This window comes from Oncorhynchus tshawytscha, unplaced genomic scaffold (assembly GCF_018296145.1).
Source record: "Oncorhynchus tshawytscha isolate Ot180627B unplaced genomic scaffold, Otsh_v2.0 Un_contig_336_pilon_pilon, whole genome shotgun sequence".
Lineage (NCBI taxonomy): Eukaryota > Metazoa > Chordata > Actinopteri > Salmoniformes > Salmonidae > Oncorhynchus > Oncorhynchus tshawytscha.
In genome coordinates this window covers 27,255-42,767 of record NW_024608780.1, presented here as the reverse complement: position 1 = coordinate 42,767, position 15,513 = coordinate 27,255, and the positions used below count along the sequence as shown (strand labels likewise).

Below are 15,513 nucleotides of genomic sequence, written 5' to 3'. Positions count from 1 at the left end.
GACTGATTTACACAGGGTTGAATGCACTATTTCTCACTAACTGCAGATTGGGTATGGCAAAACACCTTTAGGGTGATTTCAACCACTACCATTTTCTCCAGGAAGCTTAGAATCGACACAGGTAGACCTCATAGTGGCCTGATGGATTCTTATCGAAGATAGGTTCATAAGGCATTCATAACCCACATAGGCTCCAGGTTGAATTTAGGGGAGCAGACAATGTATTCCTATGGAGAGACAAGTCATTGCAAACTGTTTGATGTGAACACCTTCTTTAACTGGTCACACGGTCAAGGTTCGGCTTGCACAGATCGGGAGGACCTTAGGAACATTCCTGTGGTTGAATTGTCCTTCTAACCCGAACGGTTCCCCCTCTGTCACCCAAAAGCACCTGAAATTTAGGGCCAGGCTTCATTTTTGGCCTACTTACTTTCATGGTCGCTGCGCTCAGAGCGAACGAGCTGCGGTCAATCGGGGCATCTTCTTGAACTCGACACGGCCTTGAGATTCTGGTAATGCCATTGCAGGCTCTGTGTGTCTTTAAGCCCTGCACTGTGTCACTCCATCCTGTGTGTGTGTGTGTGTGTGTGTGTGTGTGTGTGTGCGCGCGTGTGTGCGCGCGTGTTTGTGTGTGTCTCTGCGTAACAGTACAGAAAGACCCTTAAATCGCATCATTATCCTTACCCTCTAATTGGCTGATGATTGGTGACATGCCTGTGTGCCAATCGGTGCAGGGCGCTTTGTGGAGAGACGTCCAGAATTGACTAATTTGAAGTAAGTGTATTGTGAATGCACCATGTCAACACGAGGCCTCTGGGTACATTAGTGTGCTTTGTTTTTCAGTGGTCTTTGCTGCCAGTGTCCAGTATGATTTATACAGTATTCCAATATTCTAATAATGCTGGTTATGGTTGAAACCTTTTCTTTGTTATGACTGAGATGTGAGAGGCCTGGTAGGTTGACAGGGTTCTATTCCTTTGTTATGACTGAGATGTGAGAGGCCTGGTAGTTTGAGAGGATTCCATTCCTTTGTTATGACTGAGATGTGAGAGACCTGGTAGGTTGACAGTGTTCCATTCCTTTGTTGTGACTGAGATGTGAGGTCTGCTAGGTTGATAGGGTTCCATCATGTTGCATTAATATGGTGACGTATTTCAGATCTGTGGCAGTTACAAACTATAGGAGATAAGGAAAGGAAGGGGAGCAGATTGAGACTTTTTGGAAATGGCCTTTGTGTATGGAGACATAGTGTTTGGGCCACTGAATGTGTGGTTTATGGTGGAGTCCAGCCACTGACTGTGTAGTTTATGGTGGAGTCCAGCCACTGACTGTGTAGTTTATGGTGGAGTCCAGTCACTGACTGTGTAGTTGATGGCGGAGTCCAGTCACTGACTGTGTAGTTGATTTTGGAGTCCAGTCACTCTATAGGTAGCACCTAATCCAACAGTTAGATCTGTAGGTCACACAGATTAATACAGCTCACTTTACAATGAACACACACAGACACACACACACACGGCTGCTGAGAATTGTTTGCTTTTAATACTGATGATCTATGTGTGAACATGACTAACACCCACCAACACCACTGCTGATACTGAGAAAATCTATTGTGTGTGTGTGAATGTGTGCGTGTGTGTGTGTGCGTGTGCGTAACAGTACAGAAAGACCCTTAAATCGCATCATCACCCTTACCCTCTAATTGGCTGATGATTGGTGACATGCCTGTATGCTAATCGGTGCAGGGCGCTTTGTGGAGAGACGTCCAGAATTGACTCAATTGAAGTAAGTGTATTGTGAATGCACCATGTCAACACGAGGCCTCTGGGTACATTAGTGTGCTTTGTTTTTCAGTGGTCTCTGCTGCCAGTGTCCAGTATGATTTATACAGTATTCCAATATTCTAATAATGCTGGTTATGGTTGAAACCTTTTCTTTGTTATGACTGAGATCAAATCAAAATCAAATCAAATCAAATTTATTTATATAGCCCTTCGTACATCAGCTGATATCTCAAAGTGCTGTACAGAAACCCAGCCTAAAACCCCAAACAGCAAGCAATGCAGGTGTAGAAGCACGGTGGCTAGGAAAAACTCCCTAGAAAGGCCAAAACCTAGGAAGAAACCTAGAGAGGAACCAGGCTATGTGGGGTGGCCAGTCCTCTTCTGGCTGTGCCGGGTGGAGATTATAACAGAACATGGCCAAGATGTTCAAATGTTCATAAATGACCAGCATGGTCGCATAATAATAAGGCAGAACAGTTGAAACTGGAGCAGCAGCACGGTCAGATGGACTGGGGACAGCAAGGAGTCATCATGTCAGGTAGTCCTGGGGCATGGTCCTAGGGCTCAGGTCCTCCGAGAGAGAGAAAAAAAGAGAGAATTAGAGAGAGCATATGTGGGGTGGCCAGTCCTCTTCTGGCTGTGCCGGGTGGAGATTATAACAGAACATGGCCAAGATGTTCAAATGTTCATAAATGACCAGCATGTTCGAATAATAATAAGGCAGAACAGTTGAAACTGGAGCAGCAGCACGGCCAGGTGGACTGGGGACAGCAAGGAGTCATCATGTCAGGTAATCCTGGGGCATGGTCCTAGGGCTCAGGTCCTCCGAGAGAGAGAAAGAAAGAGAGAAGGAGAGAATTAGAGAACGCACACTTAGATTCATACAGGACACCGAATAGGACAGGAGAAGTACTCCAGATATAACAAACTGACCCTAGCCCCCCGACACATAAACTACTGCAGCATAAATACTGGAGGCTGAGACAGGAGGGGTCAGGAGACACTGTGGACCCATCCGAGGACACCCCCGGACATGGCCAAACAGGAAGGATATAAGATGTGAGAGGCCTGGTAGGTTGACAGGGTTCTATTCCTTTGTTATGACTGAGATGTGAGAGGTCTGGTAAGGTGATAGGGTTCAATAATATTACGTTAATATGGTGAGGTCTTTCTGGTCTGTGAGGGTTACAAACTATAGGAGATAAGGAAATGGGACAAGGAAAGGAATGGAGAAGATTGAGACTATTGGGATGTGGCCTTAGTGTTTGGGAACATAGCTGCTGACTGTGTAGTTTATGTTGGAGTCCAGCCACTGTATAGATACTGTAGCACCTAATCCAGCAGACATATCTGTAGAGGGATGTGAGGTTGCACAGATAAATAGAGGTCACATTCTAATACAGACACACGCGCACACACACATGCGCACACACACACGCACACACACACACACACACACACCTACACACACTGTTGATATATTATCGAATATATATTTTAAAAACTACCTGAGGAATGATCATAAAAAACGTTTGACATGTTTCTGTGGACATTTTGAAGATTATTTTGAATTTCCGTCTTCTAAAAACATGATTTCACTTTGTCACTGTGGGCCATTGTGTGGGTGGGCTATTGTGTGGGTGGGCTATTGTGTGGGTGGGCTTTTGTGTGGGTGGGCTTTTGTGTGGGTGGGCTTTTGTGTGGGTGGGCTATTGTGTGGGTGGGCTATTGTGTGGGTGAGAGAAATAAATTCAATCCATTTTCAATTCAGGCTGTAAGTATAAATACTTTCTCTGTCCTCGCCTCCTTCTCAAAGAATGAAGAATACAAGCCTTGAATACCCCTTTACATACTGGGTCATAATAGTTTGTAGGTCACACCATTCGGACACTACAGACGTTTTCATGGGAAGACCGATGTTCAGGATGTCTCATGGTCTGACAAACAATGCTTTAGCTCTGCCACCTTCCACCACAGATGCGGAAGGGGCAGATGTGGTGGATTGAGACGCAGCCAATGCAAAAATGGATGGATTTGGATGTTTTTTATTATGTTACTTAGATTGATGCACTGGTTCATAAATAGACCCTCAGGCTTTCTGTCTGTCACCCAGCGTAATTCTCTCTCTCTCTCTCTCTCTCTCTCTCTGCGATGTTGCCACCTAGTGGTTAAAGTGAGAGATGAACTCATCATAGAGGTATTACAGACATGCCCATGGGCTTTTCTCAACTCATCCTTCCTTGATCCCTCCTTGCATCCTCATTGTCTCTTCGCTTCCTTCTAAAAACGCATTGTATAATATTGGCCAATGGGAAGGAACGTGGACTTTTTCCTCTATTAGGGAGGATATAGGAGAGGAGGCAGGAGAAAAGGAGACAGGAGACCGGAGGAGAGGATATAGGAGGAGACAGGAGATGAGAGAAGAGGAGATGAGAGAAGAGGAGATGGGAGGTGAGGAGAAATGAGCCTTAGTGGCAGAGAGAGACAGAGGAGGAAAAATAAAAATAAGAGAATATCGGGAGAAAAAACAAGACACATGATTGTTCTGTTTAGATTTAGAGGAGAGTAACATTTAATTTTTTATTTTACCTTTATTTTACTAGGCAAGTCAGTTAAGAACAAATTCTTATTTTCAATGACGGCCTAGGAACAGTGGGTTAACTGCCTGTTCAGGGGCAGAACGACAGATTTGTACCTTGTCAGCTTGTCAACATGTCATGTTAGCAACATGTCATGTGATTTATCATAGGCTTATGCTTGGTAAAAAAAGAAAAGGTGGGAGCAATTATTAACCTATGCTTATTTATCACTTCAATAAGAATAACAAAGTCACAGATGAATAAATAAAGGAACAAAGTCCTTCAACAAGGTCTACCAGCTTACTGATTGAACGTGATTAGATAGTTAAAATCGTGTCACCTGCAGTTGGACACAGAAAGGGCAGAACAGACCTGAGAGGACATATGCATGCAGACACACGCACACGCACACGTAACGTTCCCCTTTTAAACCTCTGATAAAGATGCAGACATGGATTTCCCCTACCACCTCTGAATAACTCTTCACACTGATGTCACAGACAGACAACATAGATAGAAAGAAAGGACCTTATATGGCCATCGATGGCCGGTCACAGAGTACAAGCCATAACTTCCTTATGAATGATCCCCCAAAGTGATAGGCTGAAAGGCTGCACTCGTCACGACTTGTTGTCATGCAACTATCCTGTTATATCGCTGTGTTTAGATTATCCTGTCAGGTCTACCAACTTCCTGCTTAAAGGTGATTGGATACGTAAAACCTTCTATCAACTGCAGTGGATAACAGAGAGGTAAGTGGTGGAGACGCATATCAGACCAACTACTTGTCAGAGAAGTTCGAAATATAGTAGATATTACCGTTAGGAGTCATTTGGAAAGGTAACTATACAGTTAGTTAAGATGGATGACTACATCAATGAAGAGGTTATTGAAGAAAAAAAAGTTATTGTGCAAAATAAGAACAGAGCAAAGAAAAGAACGAAGACTGAAACCCATCGCTCAGGTAAAAACTAGGGAAGCTCTCTATCACACACATACCGTACACAGACAAAGACTGAAACCCATCGCTCAGGTAAAAACTAGGGAAGCTCTCTATCACACACATACCGTACACAGACAAAGACTGAAACCCATCGCTCAGGTAAAAACTAGGGAAGCTCTCTATCACACACATACCGTACACAGACAAAGACTGAAACCCATCGCTCAGGTAAAAACTAGGGAAGCTCTCTATCACACACATACCGTACACAGACAAAGACTGAAACCCATCGCTCAGGTAAAAACTAGGGAAGCTCTCTATCACACACATACCGTACACAGACAAAGACTGAAACCCATCGCTCAGGTAAAAACTAGGGAAGCTCTCTATCACACACATACCGTACACAGACAAAGACTGAAACCCATCGCTCAGGTAAAAACTAGGGAAGCTCTCTATCACACACATACCGTACACAGACAAAGACTGAAACCCATCGCTCAGGTAAAAACTAGGGAAGCTCTCTATCACACACATACCGTACACAGACAAAGACTGAAACCCATCGCTCAGGTAAAAACTAGGGAAGCTCTCTATCACACACATACTGTACACAGACAAAGACTGAAACCCATCGCTCAGGTAAAAACAACTAGGGACTGAGCTCAGGTAAAAACTAGGGAAGCTCTCTATCACACACATACCGTACACAGACAAAGACTGAAACCCATCGCTCAGGTAAAAACTAGGGAAGCTCTCTATCACACACATACCGTACACAGACAAAGACTGAAACCCATCGCTCAGGTAAAAACTAGGGAAGCTCTCTATCACACACATACCGTACACAGACAAAGACTGAAACCCATCGCTCAGGTAAAAACTAGGGAAGCTCTCTATCACACACATACTGTACACAGACAAAGACTGAAACCCATCGCTCAGGTAAAAACTAGGGAAGCTCTCTATCACACACATACCGTACACAGACAAAGACTGAAACCCATCGCTCAGGTAAAAACTAGGGAAGCTCTCTATCACACACATACCGTACACAGACAAAGACTGAAACCCATCGCTCAGGTAAAAACTAGGGAAGCTCTCTATCACACACATACTGTACACAGACAAAGACTGAAACCCATCGCTCAGGTAAAAACTAGGGAAGCTCTCTATCACACACATACCGTACACAGACAAAGACTGAAACCCATCGCTCAGGTAAAAACTAGGGAAGCTCTCTATCACACACATACCGTACACAGACAAAGACTGAAACCCATCGCTCAGGTAAAAACTAGGGAAGCTCTCTATCACAGACAAAGACAAACCCACCGTACATCAGACAAGACTGAAACCCATCGCTCAGGTAAAAACTAGGGAAGCTCTCTATCACACACATACTGTACACAGACAAAGACTGAAACCCATCGCTCAGGTAAAAACTAGGGAAGCTCTCTATCACACACATACCGTACACAGACAAAGACTGAAACCCATCGCTCAGGTAAAAACTAGGGAAGCTCTCTATCACACACATACCGTACACAGACAAAGACTGAAACCCATCGCTCAGGTAAAAACTAGGGAAGCTCTCTATCACACACATACCGTACACAGACAAAGACTAAACACATGAACAAAAGCACAAGAAAAATGCTAACTGATAGCAACTTATAGTATTGACTGTGTTTTGAGGCTTCACATACAGTTTTTTTTACAATATTGTTTAGAAACAAGTCATTTAAAAGGTTATGTTGGGTTCTGATGGGGAATGACTGTTGAACTAAGATCATGAGGCTTTCATAAGTTACCATTTTTAAGAATGGATTGTTAGAATTTATGCCATAAAACAGCTGTGAGAAACAGTCCTATTGAGGCTGATTATGCAACACCCCCACCCTCTTATACGTGTGTGTGTGTGTGTGTGTGTGTGTTCTCACATCAGTGTGTATCTCCTCAGGACCTGGGGATTCAGGGAGAAGACTCTATAGGATGGTTGCTGTGAGCTTTGGGATGCTGTGTGTTCTACAAGTCACTCTCAACATCTCCCTGAGACTAGTCTGTGAGTGTATTCTTGTCTAATCATCACACTATATCAGACTTTCACAAGGTCACAACTTCCCTAAGTTCATCCTCTGTTAAACATGTTTAAGGAACTTGCAATCCACAACCAAGATATTGATATCTTTTTTCAGCAGACTATCTAGACCAGTGTTTCTCAATACTGGTCCAGGGGAACCAAAAGGGGGGCACATTTTTTATTTTTGTCATAGCAGCACACAGCTGATTCAAGCTATCAACTCATCATAATGTTTTGAGGATTTGAATTAGGTGTGTAATGCTAAGGTCAAAAAGCAAAAATGTGCACTGCTTCTAGAATGAGACCCCCAGCTGCTCCATGTGTATTTCAGGGCTAGCACCTGATTCCAATTGTCAAGTAGTCACAAAGCCTTTGAATAGGTGAAATTACCTAGTTCAGAGCTACAACAACATGTTGAAATGTCTGGTGGTCGCCGAGGACTGTGTATTTTTAATGCCTGCCACTTACAGTAGCCGTAACAAATTATGTTTTCACCAGTAGCTATATGTATCAATCCTTTCCAGATGACATAAGTATCGGAGACTCTAAAAATAAGCATATCTCTCTTCATAAAATGAATATGACTAAAGAGAGAGACCAGCTGCAGATGAGTTACAACGGGCTGACTAAAGAGAGAGACCAGCTACAGACGAGTTACAACGGGCTGACTAAAGAGAGAGACCAGTTAGAAAGGGAGAGAGACAACTTTCAGAAGAAGTTTGAAGGCAAGTGAACTGAACTGTTATTCCTTTTGATGTCAATCCTCATCAAAATGGCAATCCTAAAGCCTTGAGAAACTGAAACGGGTTTTCTTCAATCATGTCAACAGTATAAAACCTTTGGGTAAAACTTTTTGGAAAGCCCCAAGTAATTGTATTTATTTATTGTGTTGTATTTTTCAACAGAGAAAACCTGTTGCTCTAATGGATGGATGAGGTTTGAAGGCAGCTGTTACTACATCTCTACTTTCTACATCTCCACTGGGAAGGACACCTGGGATCACGCCAGACAGGACTGTCTGAGCAGAGGAGCAGATCTGGTTATCATAGACAGCAAAGATGAACAGGTAAAACAGAGAGATAGAGACTTTTGACTTGTTGTCAAAATGTCCTGTACTGCAGTACAGCATACATGTTCCATACTCACCTTGCCCTCTACAGCACATTACAAAACAACATCACACATCACAATAACCAAAACCTCACCATTTCTACAACCGTATATCCAACCCATCTTCCCCAGCTGTACAGACAGCACCCCCAACACACCATATCGTCTGAAACATCTCCACACTTTGTATCATTTTATAGAACTCAAATTCCACCCTAAGGCGCACAGAGACATCCCATTGAATAATAGTAAAGGGTCTCTTTCCCCCACCTTTGACCCTGTTCCTCCTTGTTAGCCAAATAGCCAACTTTGCCTGGGCAAACAGTTCAATTCAACAACACACATTTGACCTTCTCCTTATTTAAATAACTGTACCCCATTATAAACATCCCAACAGTAAAACCCACCCACAACCTCTCACACAGACATTCCAACAGAGATCCCCGCAGTCTCCTGCATAGCAGGCCCAGAAAAGGCTCCATGGCTAGTGTATATAACTTCCCAGGTAGAGGCCATCCTTGTCTAATGCCCCAGCTCACCCAGACTGGCCTACTGAGCCCTCCTCCCACCTTGACCATACATTACGCTCCAGCTTACAACATCCTCACACAGGCCGAAAACATTGACCCAAACCCAAACATCACATTAAACAGATACTCATGGCCCACTCTATCAAAAACCTTCTCTTGATCTAGATAGACCAATTCAAAGTTCACATCAGAACCTCTCGATAAGTCCAACAAGAACACGTTGTCCGTGACTGAGCGTGCATGGTGCACATTATGTCTGGTCCTTGTGTACTATAGAGTCCAGATTGGACTTCAGTCTTTTAGAGAGGACCTTGGCAAATATCTTGTAGTCCGCACAGAGCAATGCCACGGGCCTTCAGTTCTTAAGTTCACACAAGTGGGCAGGAGAGTCAGAGCCACCTGACGCCAGCTCACCAGTGTCTCCTCAGGCGCTACCTGTGAGAGTTCCTGTTTAACCCTAACCCCAAATAGAAACATCCTCTCTCTCCCTGTGTTCGGCGCATACACATTTATAAAGACAAAACCCATGTTGTTAATTTCTGCTTTTACTACAAGCAGCCTACCCCTACATACCTACATTGAGGAGCATATTTTTAGAGAAATACCAGGTACAAAAAGGACTGCTACCCCTGTAAAAAAAAAAGCCCACAGTTTTGTTCATTCTGGAAAAACAATGTATAATTTCTGCTCCTACCTCCTACCTCCTCCACCTTAATTCCATTCTCAGGAACACAGCTGAATCCATTCCATAATGACAGCATCCCCTCCATGCTAGGCTGTGAAGCCATCACGCACACCACACTGTTCAAACCCAGGAAAATAAAACTCTGTCCTATGCCACCCTAACTTTAAGAGAAAAAAAACTGTGGGTACCGCTAAAACAAACAGTGCATTAACCTTCCACCATAGGAAAGAAAAATTCAAAGAAAAGACCAAGGAAATAATCAAGAAAAAAAATGAGAGAGAGAGAGAGAGAGAGAGAGAGAGAGAGAGAGAGAGAGAGAGAGAGAGAGAGAGAGAGAGAGAGAGAGAGAGAGAGAGAGAGAGAGAGAGAGAGAGAGAGAGAGAGAGAGAGAGAGAGAGAGAGAGAGAGAGAGAGAGAGAGAGAGAGAGAGAGAGAGAGAGAGAGAGAGAGAGAGAGAGAGACTATTTAGTGGTGGATATATTGTATTAGCAATGTTGTTTTCTGTCACAATAACAGATGTTCATCAATGGGCTTAAATCAGTCAGTCATGTCTGGATTGGTCTGACTGACTCTGTTACTGAGGGGACCTGGAAATGGGTGGACGGAACCCCACTGACCACCCCAAGGACGGAACTGCTCTATAATAACACTGACCACCCCAAGGTAAGAGACTACTGCTCTATAATAACACTGACCACCCCAAGGTAAGAGACTACTGCTCTATAATAACACTGACCACCCCAAGGTAAGAGACTACTGCTCTATAATAACACTGACCACCCCAAGGTAAGAGACTACTGCTCTATAATAACACTGACCACCCCAAGGTAAGAGACTACTGCTCTATAATAACACTGACCACCCCAAGGTAAGAGACTACTGCTCTATAATAACACTGACCACCCCAAGGTACCCCAAGGTAAGAGACTACTGCTCTATAATAACACTGACCACCCCAAGGTAAGAGACTACTGCTCTATAATAACACTGACCACCCCAAGGTAAGAGACTACTGCTCTATAATAACACTGACCACCCCAAGGTAAGAGACTACTGCTCTATAATAACACTGACCACCCCAAGGTAAGAGACTACTGCTCTATAATAACACTGACCACAGTGGAAGATAATAACACTGTAGGACTGTAGAAGGTAAGAGATTCTCTGTGTATAATTCACTGACTCCCCAAGGTAGAGACTACTGTTATAATAACACTGACCACCCCAAGGTAAGAGAATACTGCTCTATAATAACACTGACCACCCCAAGGTAACTACTGCTCTATAATAACACTGACCACCCCAGGTTCTGAGAGAGTGGAAGTCTAACTCTGTGTTGTTCATACTCTAGGTTCTGAGAGAGTGGCCAGTCTAACTCTGTGTTGTTCATACTCTAGGTTCTGAGAGAGTGGTTCAGTCTAACTTCTGTGTTGTTCATACTCTAGGTTCTGAGAGAGTGGTCAGTCTAACTCTGTGTTGTTCATACTCTAGGTTCTGAGAGAGTGGCCAGTATATTTCTGTTGTTTCTACTGCAGGTATTGGAGGAGTGGAGAGCCTAATGGTGGTGGCGTGGAGAACTGTGTGGTGGTACCTTACTGGTCATCAGGCCAAGGAGAATGGTGGGACTATCAGTGTTCCAATCGAGAGTACTGGATCTGTGAAAAGGCCTTTTGTAGGTACTGCTGTTTAAGGAACTCTGAAGACTGATTATATATTTTGGGAAAATGGCACTATGAACGAGACGTTGGAGAGAGAGAGGCACTTACACACACACACACACACACACACACACACACACACACACACACACACACACACACACACACACACACACACACGGAAGCATTCACACACAGAAAACAAATGAGGTATTTACACTACCAGTCAAACTTTTGGACACACCTAAACATTCCAGGGTTTTTTTTTTATTCTACATTGTAGAATAATAGTGAAGACATCAAAACTATGAAATAACACATGGGAATCGTGTAGCAACCAAATAAGTGTTAAACAAATCGAAATATATTTAATATTTCAGATTCTTCCAAGTAGCCACCTTTTGCCTTGATGACAGCTTTGCACACCCTTGACATTCTCTCAACCAGCTTCATGAGGTAGTCACCTGAAATGCATTTGGAATTTCTTTCCTTCTTAATGCTTTTAGCCAATAGTTTTGTTGTGACAAAGTAGGGGTGGTATAAAGAAGACAGTCTTTTACCAAATAGGGTTAAGTCCATATTATGGCAAGAACAGCTCAGATAAGCAAAGAGAAACGGCAGACCATCATTACTTTAAACATGAAGGTCAGTCAATCCGGAACATTTCAAGAACTTTGAAAGTTTCTTCAAGTGCAGTCACAAAAACCATCAAGCGCTATGATGAAACTGGCTCTCATGAGGAGTTGAAAAGTTCATTAGAGTTAATTACACCTCAGATTGGAGCCTAAATAAATGCTTCCTAAGTAAATGAGTTCAAGTAACAGACACATCCCAACATCAACTGTTCAGAGGAGACTGTGTGAATCAGGCCTTCATGGTCGAATTGCTGCAAAAAAACACTACTAAATGACACCAATAATAAGATGAGACTTGCTTGGGCCACGAAATACGAGCAACTAATTCTAGAATGTGGAAATCTGTCCTTTGGTCTGATGAGTCCAAATTTTAGATTTCTGGTTCCAACCGCAGAGTCTTTGTGAGATGCAGAATAGGTGAACGGATGATCTCTACATGTGTGGTTCCCATCGTGAAGCATGGAGGAGGAGGTGTGATGGTGTGGGGGTGCTTTGTTGGTGACACGGTCAGTGATTTATTTAGAATTCAAGGCACACTTAACCAGCATGGCTACGACAGCATTCTGCAGCGATACACTATCCCATATGGTTTATGCCTAGTGGGACGATAATTTATTTTAATTTTTTAATGTATGTTTTTTAAGGGGTGGATCAGCGTAATATTGTGGAAAGATTGTTGCTTCCATCAATGTAATTTTCTGCATCGTTTCCAATCCCCCATATATTTTTGGGGTAATTATATATACCACTGCTCAAAAAAATAAAGGGAACACTAAAATAACACATCCTAGATCTGAATGAATGAAGTATTCTTATTAAATACTTTTTTCTTTACATAGTTGAATGTGCTGACAACAAAATCACACAAAAATTATCAATGGAAATCAAATTCATCAACCCATGGAGGTCTGGATTTGGAGTCACACTCAAAATCAAAGTGGAAAACCACACTACAGGCTGATCCAACTTTGATGTAATGTCCTTAAAACAGGTCAAAATGAGGCTCAGTAGTGTGTGTGGCCTCCACGTGCCTGTATGACCTCCCTACAACACCTGGGCATGCTCCTGATGAGGTGGCGGATGGTCTCCTGAGGGATCTCCTCCTAGACCTGGACTAAAGCATTCGCCAACTCCTGGACAACTCATGGACAGTCTGTTGGTGGATGGGGCGAGACATGATGTCCCAGATGTGCTCAATTGGATTCAGGTCTTGGGAACGGGCGGGCCAGTCCAAAGCATCAATGCCTTCCTCTTGCAGGAACTGCTGACACACTCCAGCCACATGAGGTCTAGCATTGTCTTGCAGTAGGAGGAACCCAGGGCCAACCACACCAGCATATGGTCTCACAAGGGGTCTGAGGATCTCATCTCGGTACCTAATGGCAGTCAGGCTACCTCTGGTGAGCACATGGAGGGCTGTGCGGCCCCCCAAAGAAATGCCACCCCACACCATGACTGACCCACCGCCAAATTGGTCATGCTGGAGGATGTTGCAGGCAGCAGAACGTTCTCCACGGCGTCTCCAGACTGTCACGTCCGTCACATGTGCTCAGTGTGAACCTGCTTTCATCTGTGAAGAGCACAGGGCGCCAGTGGCGAATTTGCCAATCTTGGTGTTCTCTGGCAAATGCCAACGTCCTGCACGGTGTTGGGCTGTAAGCACAACCCCCACCTGTGGACGTCGGACCCTCATACCACCCTCATGGAGTCTATTTCTGACCGTTTGAGCAGACACATGCACATTTGTGGCCTGCTGGAGGTCATTTTGCAGGGCTCTGGCAGTGCTCCTCCTTGCACAAAGGCGGAGGTAGCGGTCCTGCTGCTGGGTAGTTGCCCTCCTACGGCCTCCTCCATGTCTCCTGATGTACTGGCCTGTCTCCTGGTAGTGCCTCCATGCCCTGGACACTACGCTGACAGACACAGCAAACCTTCTTGCCACATCTCGCATTGATGTGCCATCCTGGATGAGCTGCACTACCTGAGCCACTTGTGTGGGTTGTAGACTCCATCTCATGCTACCACTAGAGTGAAAGCACCGCCAGCATTCAAAAGTGTCCAAAACATCAGCCAGGAAGCATAGGAACTGAGAAGTGGTCTGTGGTCACCACCTGCAGAACCACTCCTTTATTGGGGGTGTCTTGCTAAATGCCTATAATTTCCACCTGTTGTCTATTCCATTTGCACAACAGCATGTGAAATCTTTTGTCCATCAGTGTTGCTTCCTAAGTGGACAGTTTGATTTCACAGAAGTGTGATTGACTTGGAGTTACATTGTGTTGTTTAAGTGTTCCCTTTATTTTTTTGAGCAGTGTATATCTGTATACATACACACATGCATACATATACACATATGTACATACACATACCTAAATAGATATACATACTTTTTAAAGAATATACCTTTATCATTCCCTGCAAACCCTACCACCCTCCCCGAATTAGAGTAAACTAATAAACACTTAGGCTTCTACCTTTAGTTTATACATCTTATACACATTTTAGTTGGACCGCAGATTGAAGGAAAAGCAGTCAACAAGTGCTCAGCCTATGTGGGAACTCATTCAAGACTGTTGGAAAAGCATTTCAGGTGAAGCTGGTTGAGAGAATACCAAGAGTGTGCAAAGCTGTCATCAATGCAATGGTTGGCTGCTTTGAAGAATATAAAATATATTTTGATTTGTTTAACACTTTTTTGGTTACTACATGATTCCATATATGTTATTTCATAGTTTTGATATCTTCACTATTATTCTAAAATGTAAAAAATAGTAAAAATGAAGAAAAACCCTTGAATGAGTAGGTGTGTCCAAACTTTTGACTGGTACTGTATATCACGTAATAGCTGTTGTCAATGTTAAGATTTATAGTTCATTATATAGCATTGCATGTCGGCTCTACACAAATATCTCTCTCTCTACCTCTAACTCTCCGTTGATGGTTGGATCCATGAATGGTTAAGTGATGATCCCCACCTAGTGGATAAAGTGAGAGATGAACTCACCATGAACAACAGAGGTGAAACAGAGGTATTACACACTTGTCTATGGGTTTTTTCTCAATTCATCCTTCCTTGGTTTATCCTCGCATCCTCTCTCCTCCCCTCCTTCTCAAAACACATTGGATAATACAATCCTCGGGGAGGGACCTTGGACCTTCTCCTCTAATAGGGTTGAGCAGAAGGAGAGGAGAAAAGAGAAGAGGAATCAGACTATTGAGATAGAGCCTTGTCAGAGAGAGCCTTAGAGGAAGAAGAACATTTTAATTAGTGATGGACAGAGAAAAAGAATGTTATGTTGAGATTTAGATGAGTGTGTAGACATACTGTGCTCTACAATGCTTGTATTCTGCTAAATGTATTCATAATTGTTCTAGATTTCTTTTCATGATCAATTATTACCATCAATCACTTTTATAAGAAGAAGAACAAATGCACAGATTAATAAATAAAGGAACAGTGTCCTCTGAGGTCAACCAGCTTCCTGATTGAATGTGATTGGATTGTTAAA

At 43.3% G+C, this 15,513-nt stretch overlaps 1 protein-coding gene across 1 annotated transcript; it reads left to right on the top strand.

The window, feature by feature from the left end:
- Window positions 1-7,193: 7,193 nt before the first annotated feature.
- Window positions 7,194-9,768, top strand: LOC112237528 (asialoglycoprotein receptor 1-like; the record flags this gene model as incomplete). Its single annotated transcript, XM_042313655.1, has 4 exons — window positions 7,194-7,371; window positions 7,914-8,114; window positions 8,295-8,455; window positions 9,757-9,768. Coding segments are annotated over 4 exons (552 nt in total), but the record flags the coding sequence as incomplete, so codon positions are not given.
- Window positions 9,769-15,513: the final 5,745 nt, after the last annotated feature.